The 16,176-nt window shown below is 37.8% G+C and overlaps 1 protein-coding gene across 2 annotated transcripts in view; it reads left to right on the top strand.

Moving 5' to 3' along the window:
• The window catches only part of sema3fa (sema domain, immunoglobulin domain (Ig), short basic domain, secreted, (semaphorin) 3Fa), a 46,820-nt gene extending 30,998 nt beyond the window's left edge, over positions 1-15,822 (top strand). Inside the window, exons 3-19 of one of the 2 annotated variants that reach the window (XM_081381656.1) lie at positions 111-271; positions 415-477; positions 586-705; positions 1,541-1,630; positions 2,811-2,904; positions 3,037-3,156; positions 4,050-4,189; positions 5,361-5,475; positions 8,863-8,932; positions 9,809-9,953; positions 10,048-10,270; positions 10,621-10,709; positions 10,960-11,001; positions 11,253-11,410; positions 12,768-12,835; positions 12,937-13,070; positions 14,038-15,822. In XM_081381656.1, the coding sequence (XP_081237782.1) occupies positions 111-271; positions 415-477; positions 586-705; positions 1,541-1,630; positions 2,811-2,904; positions 3,037-3,156; positions 4,050-4,189; positions 5,361-5,475; positions 8,863-8,932; positions 9,809-9,953; positions 10,048-10,270; positions 10,621-10,709; positions 10,960-11,001; positions 11,253-11,410; positions 12,768-12,835; positions 12,937-13,070; positions 14,038-14,460 (2,255 nt within the window). In that variant the 3' untranslated portion in view covers positions 14,461-15,822. The remainder of the gene's footprint in view (positions 1-110; positions 272-414; positions 478-585; positions 706-1,540; positions 1,631-2,810; positions 2,905-3,036; positions 3,157-4,049; positions 4,190-5,360; positions 5,476-8,862; positions 8,933-9,808; positions 9,954-10,047; positions 10,271-10,620; positions 10,710-10,959; positions 11,002-11,252; positions 11,411-12,767; positions 12,836-12,936; positions 13,071-14,037) is intronic. The other variant, XM_081381657.1, reaches the window with a different exon arrangement.
• The last annotated feature ends 354 nt before the right edge of the window (positions 15,823-16,176 follow it).

Genomic DNA, 16,176 nt, shown 5'->3' with positions numbered 1-16,176 from the left:
AAATTCTAAGTTGAAAAAGTTGTTTTTCCTAATTTGTGTGTCACTTTCAATAAAAACCTCTGCTAAATATGTCAATGAAATTAAAAAAAAATATATATTTTTTTTTATAGAGCTGAAGTCTACTGGAACCGCCCATCACTTTGCCTTCCTGCTCAACTCGACGGACTATAGAATCCTTCGTATGGACGAGGACCATGATCGCATGTACGTGGGCAGCAAGGACTACATCCTGTCTCTTGACCTGAATGACATCAACAAAGAGCCCCTCATTGTAAGATTTCTCAATTACACCAGACAAATTGCAACAAACAAAACTATAAGCAAGGCTTGGCAGTAGTAAATTTGAATCTGTTCCTTGGATTATGATGACCTGGATTAGCATGACTGTTTATTTATCATTGTCTTTCTCCTCAGATTCACTGGCCTGTGGCTCCTCAGAGGAGGACTGAGTGTGTCCTCTCAGGGAAAGACATCAATGTAAGAAATGTACCACAGTATTTGTAAATCCTAAACTATTTATTCCAACATGGAAGTATTGTTTTACGATGACAGCATCACTGATATCATTATGTTCTGTGTTGTCAGGGCGAGTGTGGTAATTTCATCCGTCTAATCGAGTCATGGAACAGGACTCACCTGTATGTGTGTGGAACGGGAGCTTATAACCCCATCTGTACCTATGTGGACAGAGGTCAAAGGGCACAGGTAAACTATCATTCGCAGGTCACCTGCTACCATTTGCAGGTCAAGGGTTCAAACTGTTGGCTACCTTAGTCAAAAGGTATTATGTCATTAGAGAGGAATGTTTCCCCACCCTAGAACAAACAGGATAATCTTTACCACCTGCATGTCTTTTGACACTGTTACTTAAAAACTCTTCCTAGTGTTTAGGAGGGCAATAGCATTTAAACAGTCCTTATTCCACCTCCCTTCTTTCCCATGACCACATACCATCATTAACCACTGACCACTGGAAAATTATTCAGAAAGTTGTTCATACATACTGTGGTGGAAAAAGGTCTGAAATCACAATGCAAATCTGGGATTTTTTTCAAATTTAAACTGAATAATGAAAAATTATTCAAATCATGTGCTCTTTCTTGGTTACTATTCAAATATTAGCAAATTTGGGACATTAATCATGTGAACCCCTTTTCAGTTTTCCGTCACATATTGATTTGTAATGAACAATTTTTTTTATGAAAATTAGAAAAATGAAAAATTAGCATTTTCACTTGTGGTTTCAGGTTTTCGGATCCTGCTGTATTTGTTCATGTTTAATGGGGTTCTTAAATTTGCATATCTGTTTCTTTCATATGCATGCAAAGGGTAGTTCATGTGCTCACAAGGTTTCCCAGCATGTGCATGTTTTAAACACAACATCTGCTCATCTTCTTTGTCCTCAATTGATACACCAAACTGCAGCCATCTTTTTTTAGCTTATCAGCATCTTCCTTGTTTGGACACAGTCTGGGATGTTCTTTTGGGTCCTGAATTCATAGAAACAGGACTTTATTGAGGCACACCCCTTGTTTTATAGGGCTTGCTCCAAGATCAGATGCCTCGCGCAGGAGGCCGAACCAGTCGAGCTGCAGACCCTAGTGCCTCACCAGAACCATACGCACCCAAGGTGGGAGATGAACTCTTCCCTTTGTTTTGAACAATGGGATTGAAGTCCTTTTTTGAACTTTATTTTAGACTTATTTTTTCTTAAGATGCATTTGAGTTTCTAGATGATTGGGTCTTTTTTTTTTTTTTACTACTTAGGAGTTTAAGGAAAGGTTCTGTTCTCACAATATTTGGTTTTTCAACAGCTGGTTTTCTTAGGTGTTGAGAGAAACAGCAGAGGAAATGTTGTCTTTAGAGCTTGTCTTTCTCAAGTTTGCCTACACTTGTCCAAAGCCTGCCTTTGGCGCAGATATCTAGCAGAACGTGCAGAGATTACTCCCACACCCACACTCCATCATGCTAAAAAGTGGTTAGTCAGCTCAGATTTGATCGGTGGCTTATATTACATTTGCGGTGTGCGTGTAAATCTTACAAAGGATCCAAAAAATATTTGTATATTATCCAAAACAAGTCTTTCGTTGAGACTTGAATCTGCTGAATTGCTGATATATTTTTAGCGGCATGTTGTAGACTCTTTAGATGTCCTTCTACACCTCTGCTTGGATTTTAATTAATGTGTTAATTCATGGTAGACATTTCCACTTGCTGTAGGCTACATATTTGGTGCAAACACAGCAGTCACCATACTTTAAAAAAAAATGTTTGCATCTGTTTGACTGTAGCTAGCATGCAAACTGCATGGAGTAGAGTGAAGCTTTTAGCATGAAGCAAGATCTTGTTTTCCTAAATACCAGAATTGAATAATTGTCACTAACCCAAAGAAGCCATATAGACAGTTTTATATCCAAATGTTGAGAAGCTGATTGTAAGAAACTGTTCATTTTCTTTGGCAACTACCAAGAACCTTGGAAACTTTGGATTATGGCATTAATTTCTTTCTTCTGGGCAGTTTTTCACCAGCTCCCTTTTGTCAAATGGTAAGATATTGGTGTTGGCATTAGACAATATGTAAGAAGCCAACATTAAAAAATCACACACGCAATAGGTTACCTAAACATATTTCAGTTTTATTACAGCCCCAACTAGTTATTTTTCCATTTATCCCAGAGAACCTGTCCGCATTTCACTTCCTGGCTATACCTTCACACACTCTTAAACATTGGAAAGAGAATCAATACTGCTCATCTAATGTGATCAATTGTGCTCTCATTAATGAAACCTTCATGCTCTCCCCATTCCAGGAATACATTTTCCGACTGGAGCCTGGTAAAGTAGATTCTGGGAAAGGGAAATGCCCCTACGACCCCAAACTAAACAGCGTCTCAGCTTTGATAAGTACGTACCTCTCATTGTCATCATACTTATACAAAGCATCATTTCCTTTGTTTCAGACTTGGATGAGCTCATTTTTCTCAATTTATCTGTCTACATCTCTTTATCTCCCTTATGCTCACTCCATTTTGGCAGATGGCCAGCTGTATGCCGGCGTCTACATTGATTTTATGGGAACAGACTCGGCCATCTTTCGCACATTGGGCAAACACACAGCCATGAGGACCGACCAGTATAACTCCCGCTGGCTCCACGGTATGCACAAAATGTTTGAACCGTGGCGTACCACCAAGAAAAAGTTCTTTGTTTAGTGGAGAAAGTGCCAGATATGAATATTCAACACTGACCCTTCATCCTACCTCCTGCACACTAACCTCATATTTAATAAACTTGGGGGGGGGGGGGGGGACAATTTCCCTCAAGCAATTACTGCTTAGTTAAGCTCAATCCTTGACCTTTATTAAAATGCCTGACTGGATCATTGCTGCGAGAATTTCACTATTTTTTTTAAGAAAATTATTTTTTTATTAATTTATGCTCTATATAGTTTATTTTTCATATGTATAACCACAGATTGTTCCATCTACTAGTGAGTAAACACACTATATGACAGCACCATACTCAAAACAATATAATTAATTCTGAGTTTTATTTGCCAAATTCACAACAACAGCATGCTGCAGGACTTGCTGATAATGTTCTTTTTCAAATTCATGCTTTTATTTTTATTGTAGTTAACAAAAATGTGTTTTTTACAGCTACCTTTCATCTAATAGTTTTCATTAATGGTTCACAAATAGTACACTAATTCTTCAATGTTTTAGACTGGGTTTCTCTTGAATTAAGTGTGTCTCTTTGGCCCAGATTTTTTACTTTAGTTTTGCCTTTTTGGTTACTAGTATTTACTGTAATAATCATCACAGGCTTCAAAGAGATTCTTTCAGACTGTTCAGTATAGTGAATGAGAGGGTAGACTAACAGTGAGAGAGGTCATCATGCACTTTGTATTAGTTGCACTTTTCTAGTGAATGTTATTTAATATCATCCCTTGGCTCTCCTTTTTTTCCCTCTTTGCTTTTTGCTCCATCTATGATTTATCTCTTTTGCTGGTTTTTCCCTTCCTATCCCTCTTTTTCTTTTTCCTTCAGATCCAACATTCGTCCATGCTCAGCTCATCCCTGATAGTGCAGAAAAGAATGACGACAAGCTGTATTTCTTCTTCCGTGAGAAGGCCTCTGAGATGGGTCAGACTCCCATGGCTCAGTCCAGGATTGGCAGAATTTGTTTGGTGTGACATTTTCTTAACCTTTGTCTTTTATTCCAGTACAACATATCTGCATATCCTTAAAGGAATAGTTCACTTATTTGCCTTCAAGTTGCATAACTTTCTTTGTGCTTGCACTTTTCCATGCAGTTACGAAGAATGAGGGCTGGAGCTTCAAAAAGAACTATAAAAGCATCATAAAAGTGTCCGGACAACATGTCACATTGCCACAATATGCAATAGCGTTGTATGCATAACAGACTAAAATTTAAGTCATTATTCTTTGATAATCATCCCCTCCAGTCAAAGCATCCAAATCAGTCAGTCAGTGAGTTGAGCTCAATAACAGGATTATACTCTTCTTCAAGAACAAATCAGTTAGATTGTTTTTTGTAAACTGATTCATTGTAAATAACTGACTCAAGTATGACTCATTCACATTGGAAATTGCTACATCTCTAACACGCCAAAGAGATCTGGGGTGGCTGTTGATATCATACTTCTTTATTTATAAGTTTCGGTCCTCCTTACACAAAGATTTCATGTGGCTTCAGAAGACTCCACATTTGTAACTGCACAGAAAAGTACATTTTTTTTAAATTTTAATCAGAAGAAAGTAAGTCACATGAGTTTGGAACAACATGAGGGTGAATAAATGTTGACGTATTCCCATTCAATATTCTTATGATTTACTATACATTTTTCAATTATTGGGTGTTCCTATGCTGAACATGATGCTAAAGAAATCATGTCCTACAGGACATAACTGTTGATTGGCAGATTCTCAGTGTCCTCAGATCCATCATTGTCCAATGCCTCCTACATGAGCAACCGCTTGTTTCTTGGTTATTTTTTGCTGTTTTAATGTGAATCAAAGAAGCATGTTTGTAATAAGTGGGTAGCTGCTGGCGGCTGGTCACCGGGCATCGCTGCGTCTCATTATTGAAGTTGGCTGCTGTCCATAGCAGATGGGGCTGCGCAGTGCTCAAAGCCAATGTTTACAACCCAGTCACAGCCAGTTAATGCAAACCCACAGAAATAGCCCTGAGAGAGGGACAGATACTGATGTTAAGAAATGTCTCTATTTCACAGATATGGGTGTCAAGGTGTCCATCATATCAAATTTTACAGCTAGAATCTGTGTGGTGTCTAACAGTGATTCTTTATGGCTAACATGACCTCACTTCCTCTACAGAATGATGATGGAGGACACTGCTGTCTGGTGAATAAGTGGAGTACTTTCCTGAAGGCTCGGCTCATCTGCTCTGTGACCGGCTCTGATGGCATTGAGACACATTTTGATGAGCTCCGTAAGTCTCTCTTTTTGCCAAGTTGTAGTTTATGGATCATTTCCTGAGACTGGTGTTGAATATTTTACATAGTTGATCTTTATTACATGACTTCAGACCAGGATGCTGACAAAAGCAAATCTGGTTTAATGTTCTAACATCAGAAAAAAAAAAAAATTCTTGGACTGCTTGCATTTGATTATTTCTAACAGGATATTTTAAATTAAATACAAGCAGTCCAAGTGGACAATTCAAAGTAGTTGAATTGTCTTTAAATGTCCTTTCCTAGTTTCCTAAAAAAAAACACACTCAATGGAAATCTATTGGTATGATCCAATTAAACCATGGTACTTTAAAGTATTTTAAGTAAGTGTAATACCATGGTACCTTGATGTATTCCATGATACTGACCCTTACAAAACATTCTGACAATACAATACATTTAAATTTATGCATGATTTTTAAAAGGAACCCCATGGCGCTTCCAAGAATACCATGGTACTAACATCTAACATCCAGCTTAACGTATTGTCATGGTACGTCTAAAAAAAAGATGCTTTTTGTTAGTGCACTACTGATTATTTGATAAATCTTTCTGTCTAATTAATTTACCTTGAGGACATTTTATGCTGTTTTATTTCTATGGACAAGTCTTGTATTACAAAATATAGAATAAAACAGCTTTAACATTTGATTGACTCCATATATACAGTGAGGTGTTCACCGAATGCACATTATAATCAGTTCTGTTCTGTTCATTTTCACGGTATACTTGCCGAAATAAGAGGCCTCTTATTTCAGGATAGGGCATGATATAGCTCATTTGTGGAAACCGTTCATGTCTGATGGTTCAATGGATATGTCTCTCCAGAGGGTATAACTTGGAAAAAGTAATTTCCTCTCTTTCCTGTATGTGCAGTGTCTAGCACTTGTGCTGTAGCGTGAGGTGCCACAAGGGCCTGTGAGAAATATAAAGTGGCAAGCAGTTCTGAGTAGTTTCTGTAGACCTTTAAATGACAAATTAGGCTTTTAAAAAGTTGTCCTAAAACTGTCTTAATATAAAACCGTCTTATATTTGTGGTTTGACATTATGCTACATACATGATTGTGCATTTATGTGCACATGTGTGAAGTAACGCATACATGTAAGCTGCATCTTAACAGGCTTACACAAAATGGAGTCTTTCCCGTTGTGGGAGAGTTTGATTGACAGGACTGAAGAGGATTGGCTGATAAACCAGCTGTAACAGCCTCAGCCACTCTTAAGAGGCAAATGAATGTAAGCGCATGAATGCTGGAATTTTATTGCTTTTGCAACGTGCATAAATTGAGTAAGCGACCGTTCTATGCGCTTCATTTCCCAGCTCCTGTAACAGCGCACAAGGTACCCTCAGGACTCCTTTCCCCGTCTCTGCCCTCTCTTTCTCACTGTGGTTGGGCATTCACCCTCCCTCTGTCACTGTGTTTGAGGAATGAACTTGTCAGTGGAGTTTTTGACTGCATGGATGTTTTCCCTTATCCTCAGAGGGGCAGTGAGGTTTTATGGGTTGTTTTTTGTGGCTTGGCTAGAGCGAGATTTGTTCGATGTAGTGTGGGATTTTCCCTCAGTGCTTGATTACTTAATAGTCCGTTTAGCCGTGACTATCCATCTGAGGTCATCTTCTTTCTGTTTTTGATGGGACATCTGTCTATTCTTTTACCACTCACCCTCCTTACATTTTAAACTATCTGGGTGTCCTTTTGTTTCCTTTTCTTCTGCCCTTTTTTCACCCTTCTTCTACGTACCTCTATCTCTCATCCCCCTTACAATCTCCCTCAAGAAACTGCTCTTACCTCCCCCCACTCTGCCCATTACACTCTGTTTCTCCCAATGGCCTTGTTCCATCTTTCTCATTTTGGCTAGCATACTATCACTGATCGTTTGTGGACCAGTTAATTTGTGTCGAAACAAGCAGGAGAATTTCGGAGACTGAGACAAAAGACAGAGGAGAACAGTAAGAGGGAAGGATTGTCTTCTCAATGCAAAGTATTTTGTGTGATGTAATTGAACTGAGATAGATTTGATTGTCTTCCCACATACTGTACACTCACTGACATCTGACTTTTTGTGCGCCTTGCTGACATTAAGCTACAGTAATTTCAGTGTCAATTTCAGTGTCACTGGCTGTGCTAAATTGAGTTACACAAATAATCAATGTTTTCAATCAGGTTTCTCTGACAATTTGCCAATCTTCCATTGTTCAGGAAAAACAAGAAGTTCCGCCCCCAAACTTGTGACGTTGGTTTAGCCATTGTTGCTATACCGGACCGTAAATAAAGCTCAAAATTGGAATTAGTGTGTCCTGAATCATAGTACATTGAAAACTACAGAACCCATAAGTGGACAAAAAAAAGAGATCTGAGGAAAAAGAACAGTACATTTCAATACTTGTGTGTTCTCTAGCAAAAGTATTGCGTTTTCCCAAGAAACGTTGCATTTTTTGGTTTGCAAAACCTTTGCATTCTTTCAGAAATTAAATAGAATATAGTTTTTTCTCTCACCTCATATTATTTCAATCACAAAAAGTTTGCAAGTAAGCGCAAAGTTTCTCAGGTTTGCATAAGAATGCTAATTGCAATAAAATATTTTGTTTCTCACATCAAATTTTTTCTACCACCTTTTGAGGCTCCATAGAGAACAGCATGCCAGAGGTGCCTAAACGGCATTCAATTTCCAATGAATTTCCAGTGTGCTAATATTTCCCACAATGCCTTGTGCAAACAGAGATGAGTTTGTGACTGTTTTTTGTTTTACTTTTTCTGTACAAAAGTAGTGAGGAAGGCAATAACGAAGCTGCCATAGCAGATTTTAAATTTAAAAACTCAAAGGGGCTGATAGCAATTTTAGCTGTTTTGCTAATTTCTGCTATCAGTTAGCCACTACATTAGATCCCCCATCCATGTACCACACACCAAAACTCTGCCCTTCAAATACTTGTCAGCTAACCAAATATCAGCAGTATCAAAACATTCTATATTTTGTGAGTGACTGAAAAAGGGCGAGCCACTTCACTATCTCTTTTTTGATGTGAAGCTATAGCTGTCACAGAGACTAATGCAATTTTCGAAGGAAACCTATTTTAGTGATATCAGTCAGGTAGTAAGGACGTTTTATGTAATATTCCAAAAACAATGCTGACAACACTTAAGTAATAATGAATTAGGCTAGATGCTAAATGTTTCAAGGTGCTATGCAACAAAGGAATCTGTGGTATCTAGATGCAGTCATATGTCCCATTACCTGCTCACTGTCTCACCATATACTCAAAAGAATTTACTTTTTTTAATGTCACCACCAAAGTACACACTTCAGAAGTAGGTGAAATAGCTCATTTGTTTTTTACTAAAGTAATTCAATCTTCTTTTCAGGGGACGTGTACATCCAGAAAACCCAAGACATCAAGAATCCTGTCATTTACGGCGTCTTCTCCGTATCTGGGTGCGTAAGTTCACAACGGTCTCTCCCAAAATATGAGATCCAATCCTCACTTCTCCTCGATGCCTCTTACTAATCAGGCCACTTATCAGATTGGCAAGGGAGCTTGAATAGATTTGCTTTCATATTCACACTCCAGTTGCCCGCGGGGCAACACCCCCATTTCTCCACTGCTGAGGACTGTCTCTAACATACTGAATAACAAGTGTTTGGCAGGCTTCACAGACGGTAGTACAAGTCCGCTAACAGCACAAAGGAAGAAGCTTTTCTGTGAATCTGAGATGTGATATTCTCATAAGGACTTATCTACATAATACCACCACTATCAGATGCAGTTATGAGAGGATATTCATACACGCTAAAATATTATACAATGGCCTCAGAGGAAGCAACATTTTAGATGAGGTTCACATGCTAATCATCCACTGTAAATACACAAGACTGTGTGTGTTATGACAATTCACAGTCTAGCTGTAGATTAAATCAGCGAAGCCCTCAGGCTCTGTCTGAGCTCTCTAAACCCAAAAGTACCATTCTTGGTGATAATAGTGAAGACTCTCTCCATCAACTGCTAGTGATTTCACAGCTCTATCTGTCCCTCTGTCTCTTGCTCTCTCTCTCTCTCTCTCTCTCTCTCTCTCTCTCTCTCTCTCTCTCTCTCTCTCTCTCTCTCTCAAAATCTGTATCTGTATTTGTGCTAATTTGTTAAAAGGCATTCCCAACTCATTTTACATCTGTACTATGACATACAGTGCTGTCAAAAGTGAAAATACTAGTGAATATGTTGCTAATTGTGCATTTTCAAGGCCTGTGTGATTCGGTCTAATACTGTGTCTAGATCTTCTCAACACATCAATCTTTCTCTTTCTACATCTCTAGGTCTGTATTCAAAGGTTCAGCAGTATGTGTGTATTCAATGGCTGATGTTCGCATGGTCTTTAATGGCCCTTTCGCTCATAAGGAAGGGCCAAACTACCAGTGGGTTGCCTACCAGGGTAAAATCCCTTACCCCCGACCAGGAACAGTAAGTGTCACAAGTAACATTTAGAATAATAATCATTCATGTTTGAAATTCTTAGAAGCTGATATACATTTGATGTGTATCTTTCTATTCATAGTGTCCAGGAGGGACGTTCACCCCCAACATGAAGTCTACTAAAGATTACCCAGATGAGGTTATCAACTTCATGCGCAACCATCCCACCATGTTCAATTCTGTTTATCCAGTCCACAAGCGCCCTCTAGTGGTCCGTACCAATGTGGATTATGAGTTCACCACCATCACAGTGGACCAAGTGGCTGCTGCTGATGGCAACTATGAAGTTCTTTTCTTAGGAACAGGTGAACTTACTACCCATCTACACATACAGATGGCTTGTTAAGTTATATAGTTATATTTATTTTATACATAAACAGTGGAGCCAAAAAGTCTGAGACTACAATGAAAATGTTTCTAATTCTAAATCATTGTTTATTTCCAAACAACCAAATGTGTGACATAGTTAATATTAACACTTTTGTACACAATAAAGCTGCTCTAGATCTAGGAATGCAGTAGTGAACTACAGTCATTGACACCTTCTGTTTTTGATGGCTTTTCAGAAAATGAAAGAATATTTATTCTTTATTCAGTCCCAAAGAATATTATGTTTTATAAATATTTCTGATCCCTCTCTTTTGGTCATTTACAGATAGAGGAACCATTCAGAAAGTTATTGTCCTGCCCAGAGATGATTTGCAGACTGAAGAGCTGGTTCTGGAGGAGGTGGAGGTCTTTAGAGTAAGATCATCTTTCCATTACACCTCCATTTTTGTCACTTTGTGTTTTATATTTATATTTATATTTGTTTTTTTTATTATATTTTATAAAATTTAAAATATATACAATTATGTTATACAGTGAATTCAGGATGATTGGGAGACTTTTTGCCAATGAGATGACTTAGAAAAAGTGTCCCAATCAACCTGAATTCACCCATATATCTTATACTATTGTATTTGATAAAAATATAATTATTTTCATATTGCAGGTTCCAACTCCAATCATTACTATGAAGATTTCCCCAAAACGGGTAAGCTGCACAACAAATTCATTTAGAATTAAAAACTTAAAGAAAACTAATTCTGAAATATTAATAGTAAATTTGTTAATAATGTTAAATAGAGGTTAAAATTGAATATTTACATTGCATTGTCATTTAGCAGATGCTTTATTTAAAGTTAGTTACAAATGAGGAACATTCGTCATCCTGGGATTCTTGGAATCACTAGATGTGTTTTGAATGAAAGTAACTTTTATTTTCCTGTCTTTGTGTGTGTGTAGCAACAGCTGTATGTAAGTTCAGCGGCGGGTGTCACTCATCTGGCTCTGCACAGGTGTGATGTGTACGGAGAGGCGTGCGCTGACTGCTGCTTGGCCAGAGACCCTTACTGTGCCTGGGATGGAAAGTCCTGCTCCCGCTACTCTGCAAACCAAAAAAGGTGAGCGCTGCATGTGTGTAAATATCTTTATCATCACGTCATTGAATTTAAAATACAAGTCAATATAATGGTGCATTCAAGTCATGTCAGAAAGATCATATTTACGAGTTTAAAGCAGACGAACACCACCACAAAGTCGTAAACACGAGTGGGAAGCTCGGGATTTTCTTTAAGTTTACGAGTTGGGGGATCAGTGAGAAACATAGCGGAATACCACAATACTTATAGGTATTTAGCAGCACATTGTCAAGCTTTTTTATTAACGACAAAATAAGCAAATTAATTGGCTGCACAAAATATAATAGCATTGTAATATAACATTGTTTTTAACAATAAAGTTTTTAGTGGCTTCATAAATGAATTAAAAACATAAAAAAGCAAAGCACACCTGATGCACATTCTTTGTTTTGTAGTAGTAGAGTTTAAAACCCTTAATTAAAGGGTTAGTTCACCCAAAAATGAAAATTCTGTCAGTAATTACTCACCCTCATGTTGTTCCAACCCCGTAAGACTTTCGTTCATCTTCGGAACACAAATTAAGATATTTTTGATGAAATCTGAGAGCTGGATCACTCCTCCTGGAGGCTTATGGACACTTTAACTTGCTGGCCCAGAAAATGTATTAAAGACATTGTTAATATAGTCCAAGTGACCACAGTGGCTCAATCTTAAGTTTATAAAGCGACGAGAATACTTTTTGTGCGCAAAAATAACGACTTTATTCCACTTTTCATTTCCTTCTCTCTGGACCTCGAGTTTTTTTTACGTAGTGTAATAGCGTAGCGCGTCTGTGTTTCACGTCACCACGTATAACACAAGACCTGAGTCACCCGATAGTGAGCCTACGTGGTGACGTGCAACACAGACACGCTACGCTTTAAACACTACGTGAAAAGACTCGAGGTCCAGAGAGAAGGAAATGAAAAGTGGAATAAAGTCGTTATTTTTGTTTGTTTTTGCGCACAAAAAGTATTCTCGTCGCTTTATAAACTTAAGATTGAGCCACTGGAGTCACTTTGACTAAATTAACAATGTCTTTAATACATTTTCTGGGCCAGCAAGTTAAGGTGTCCATAAGCCTGCAGGAGGAGTGATCCAGCACTCAGATTTCATCAAAAATATCTTAATTTGTGTTCTGAAGATGAACGAAAGTCTTACGGGGTTGGAACAACATGAGGGTGAGTAATTACTGACAGAATTTTTTTGGGTGAACTAACCCTTTAAGAGAAGGTACAATCTTGCTGACATCGTCGACTTACCAAATCGTAAATGCGAACTTCCCAGGAGGACTTGAACTCACCATGAGATTTGTTTGAATTCATTTCCTCATTTGCTATTGGTGGTTTAAATCTTGAAGGCGGAGTCGGAGGCAAGATGTGAAGTATGGCAACCCTATAAGACAATGCAGGGGCTACAATTCCAATGGTGAGGAATGATATTGATGAGTAAAACTTACTTTGGAAGAAGTACAAGAAATCTTTGGATTTTGGTTATTGTTTTAGATATTTTGTTTGAATTCCTCCCAGCTAATAAGAACACGTTGGAGACAGTACAGTATGGAGTAGAGGGAAGCACAGCCTTCCTGGAGTGCCAGGCCAGATCTCCTCATGTGTCAATCAAGTGGCATTTCCAGAAAGAGAACAGTGATAGAAGGAGAGAGGTATGTGTGGCATAATGTCTCGTTATACCATAATTGTTAGAATGAATTTTGTGTCATTTTAATCATGCATTTATTTATTGAGATGTTATTTACTGAAGTCAGTAGCGAACCGTGACTCTCACCCCCTTCCCTCGTCTGCAAAAAAGTCAACTCAGCCTAAAATCAGCCTAGCTTACTGTGTCCTCTTCTATAATACTGCATGCTACCTTTGACAGGAAATGCCACAAGCAAACACCAGAGAGAGCGTGAGTTATCACCAAAATTGAACAAAAAAAAAATCAAATGCAAATCATCATTTACAAATATTATTTTTACAATAGTTTAGGCCCTGACGGTTCCCCTCTGACTAAAGTAAAATAATCAATTTATATTATTTTGCCAATAATCATTTAGTTTCTGTGTGTATATAAGCAGTTACAGCCATGTGGTGATGTGCAGTGTTACTCTCTGTAAAAAAAATATTAAAAACAACATTTAAACAAAATGATTTTATTTAATTATGGCATTTTTATGACCTCATACTAATTGATGCAGTTAGAGCAATATTGTGATGTACAGTGTTATGCTCCCTATAAAATACATATATATAAAAATGTAAACAAAAGTAATTCTAATTGACAAATTTTTAAATAAATAAATATATGTATGTATATATATGTACATGTATATATTTATATATGCATTGTATTATTGAATATTTATGGCCTCATACTAATTGATAGAATTTTACTAGTTACATTAAAAATTATTTTCACATTTTGTCCAAGCAAGCAATTTAATAGGTGATTATTTGGAAGCGTAAAATCAGTTGGAACTAACTTTAGGGGGCTTGTTTGAGTTTGCATGAACTGTATTTGTCAAATTCTGGATATGTTGCTGAACTGTCTTTGACAATGAATCTAGAGAATTCCCTTTAATATAGATTTTAACCTAAAGTTGATATTTATCACCAACCCATGTATTTCAGATCCGCTCTGACGGGCGCGTCGTTCGCACGGAGCAGGGTCTCCTCCTGCGCTCTCTCCAGCTGTCTGACGGAGGGGTGTACCAGTGCACCTCCACCGAGAAGAACTTCAAGCACACGCTGGTCAAGCTTCAGCTAGTGGTTCTTTCCGCCCGCACCATCAACAGCATCCAGACGGAATCCAGCGCTCCCGTCACACCGCCTCTCCAGTCCAGCGCCTGGACGCCCAGCGCAGAGCAGTACAAAGACCTGCTGACCATCCTCAGCCAACCAGAGATGGGCCTCATCAACCAGTACTGCCAAGACTACTGGCAGATGGGGGACGACCAACACAAGAAGAAGGACCTCAAGGAGGTACAGAAGGACCCACGGAAGCCAAGGAACAGGAGACACCACCAGGAGCAGAGCAGCATGGCTGAGACATGAGAGGGAAAAACATCCCGCTCCATCCAAACAGAGATTTCCCTGCTAGACTTGAGGTTGACCTCAAAGTCTCCGACCGCCATTACACACAAAATATTCAGCGTATACCCACAACCATTACGGCCGAGGAGAAAATAAACAGTACGTTTTTGAAAATGCATAGTATTTATTGTAGGTTGTACATAGTTAGATTCTGTGGATATCTTTGTATGGAAATAGAGCAAAAAAAAAAAAAGTTTTGTGTATAGATCTGTGCAAATATTTTGTTATCATTGTACTTCCCTTCCAATATATTTATTACAACGGTATTCACGTCATAAAACACCGTGCGACTGTTATAAAACGTTGTGTACATACCACTAACCGGATAGTTGGACATTTGAAACTCCCGATGGACAGTTTGACTGCGCTTGATGTTTCGATACCAGAGCTGCGATGGGACTGCGTCAGAAGCCGTTGACTCTTTTAGCTGAGCACGTGTTCGGATAAAGGCATTTCCACGTCTATTTGAGTGTTCTGTGACCTCCCAAAAGACTTTGAGAAACACTTTATCACTCATCTTTTAATCTTCTTGATCTTCCATATTTTGCTATGCTAATGTGTGTTAAATATAAAGTCGTTTCTGTGCGTTATATATTTGGTTTATTATTAATTACAGCCTCCTGTACAGTATGTACATCACTTTTTGTTTTGTTCTTTTCATTTATAGAAATATGTACTATTGCACGCAAAGAATCTCAAAAAGTTGGGGGTTCAAAACCTGTCCATCTCTTTGCAGAGCAGAGGTGTTTAAAAAAAAATTTTTTAAAGCGAATCTTAAATATGTAACTCCAGACATTTTATGTAAAAACAAAAACAAAAAAAACTTTAATAGGTGATCATTTGGAAGCGTTAAATCATTTGGAACTAAACTTGTTTGAGTTTGCATGAACTGTATTTGTACTGTACAGATATGTAGTCGATTTCTGGATGTGTTGCTGTATGGTCTTTGACAATGAATCGAGAGAGAGAGAGAGAGAGAGAGAGAGATGAAGAGAGAGACTGTTTTCTGAAGACAGAGGACTTTGCCGAACTAGTGATGGAATCAAGCACAATTACCTGATGTGTGTGTTTCGCCTCTGTTGTGTTTTCTCAAAACACACAGCAAACAAGCTGTGTGAAATGGTTGTTGTAAATGTATTTTTTTTCTTTCATTTGTGAGACATTATTCATCACTGTGGTTTGTCCTATTGTTTTGTCTTTTTTAGAATATTCTAATGTGAAAAAGATCATGAATTAGATGTTATGAACAGTTAACGTTATCGTAATGTATTTTTTATTTGTTTTATTTTACATCTTTGTCGTTGACTAATTAAAGTTATATATTTTATAACAAATCTAGGTTGGCCGTTCTTCAGAAATGTTGCTGGGTATACCTACTGTATATGTGAACTTTTCATTTTCCCTGAAGAGTTTACGGTTGATAAAAAAGCAATAGCGTCTTCACTTTACACCAAAAGTGGATTAAGGAAGCTGTTGATTTGCATATTTTATGAACCGAACTTCACATTAGGGTCATTCACAATAACATTTATGATTTGTGCCTGAAAATTTTATTTTCTTTACTATTAATAATAAAAAACTGTCTTAATTAGCAAATGTCATCAGACCATACCATTGCAAACATTGTGCCAAGTAAACAAAAATGGTAACCGTGTCCTTGTTACATATGTACTTACT

Source organism: Scardinius erythrophthalmus, assembly GCF_964197995.2.
Source record: "Scardinius erythrophthalmus genome assembly, chromosome: 12".
Lineage (NCBI taxonomy): Eukaryota > Metazoa > Chordata > Actinopteri > Cypriniformes > Leuciscidae > Scardinius > Scardinius erythrophthalmus.
The sequence above is the reverse complement of the archived record's forward strand: the minus strand, read 5'-3'. Positions and strand labels throughout refer to the sequence as shown.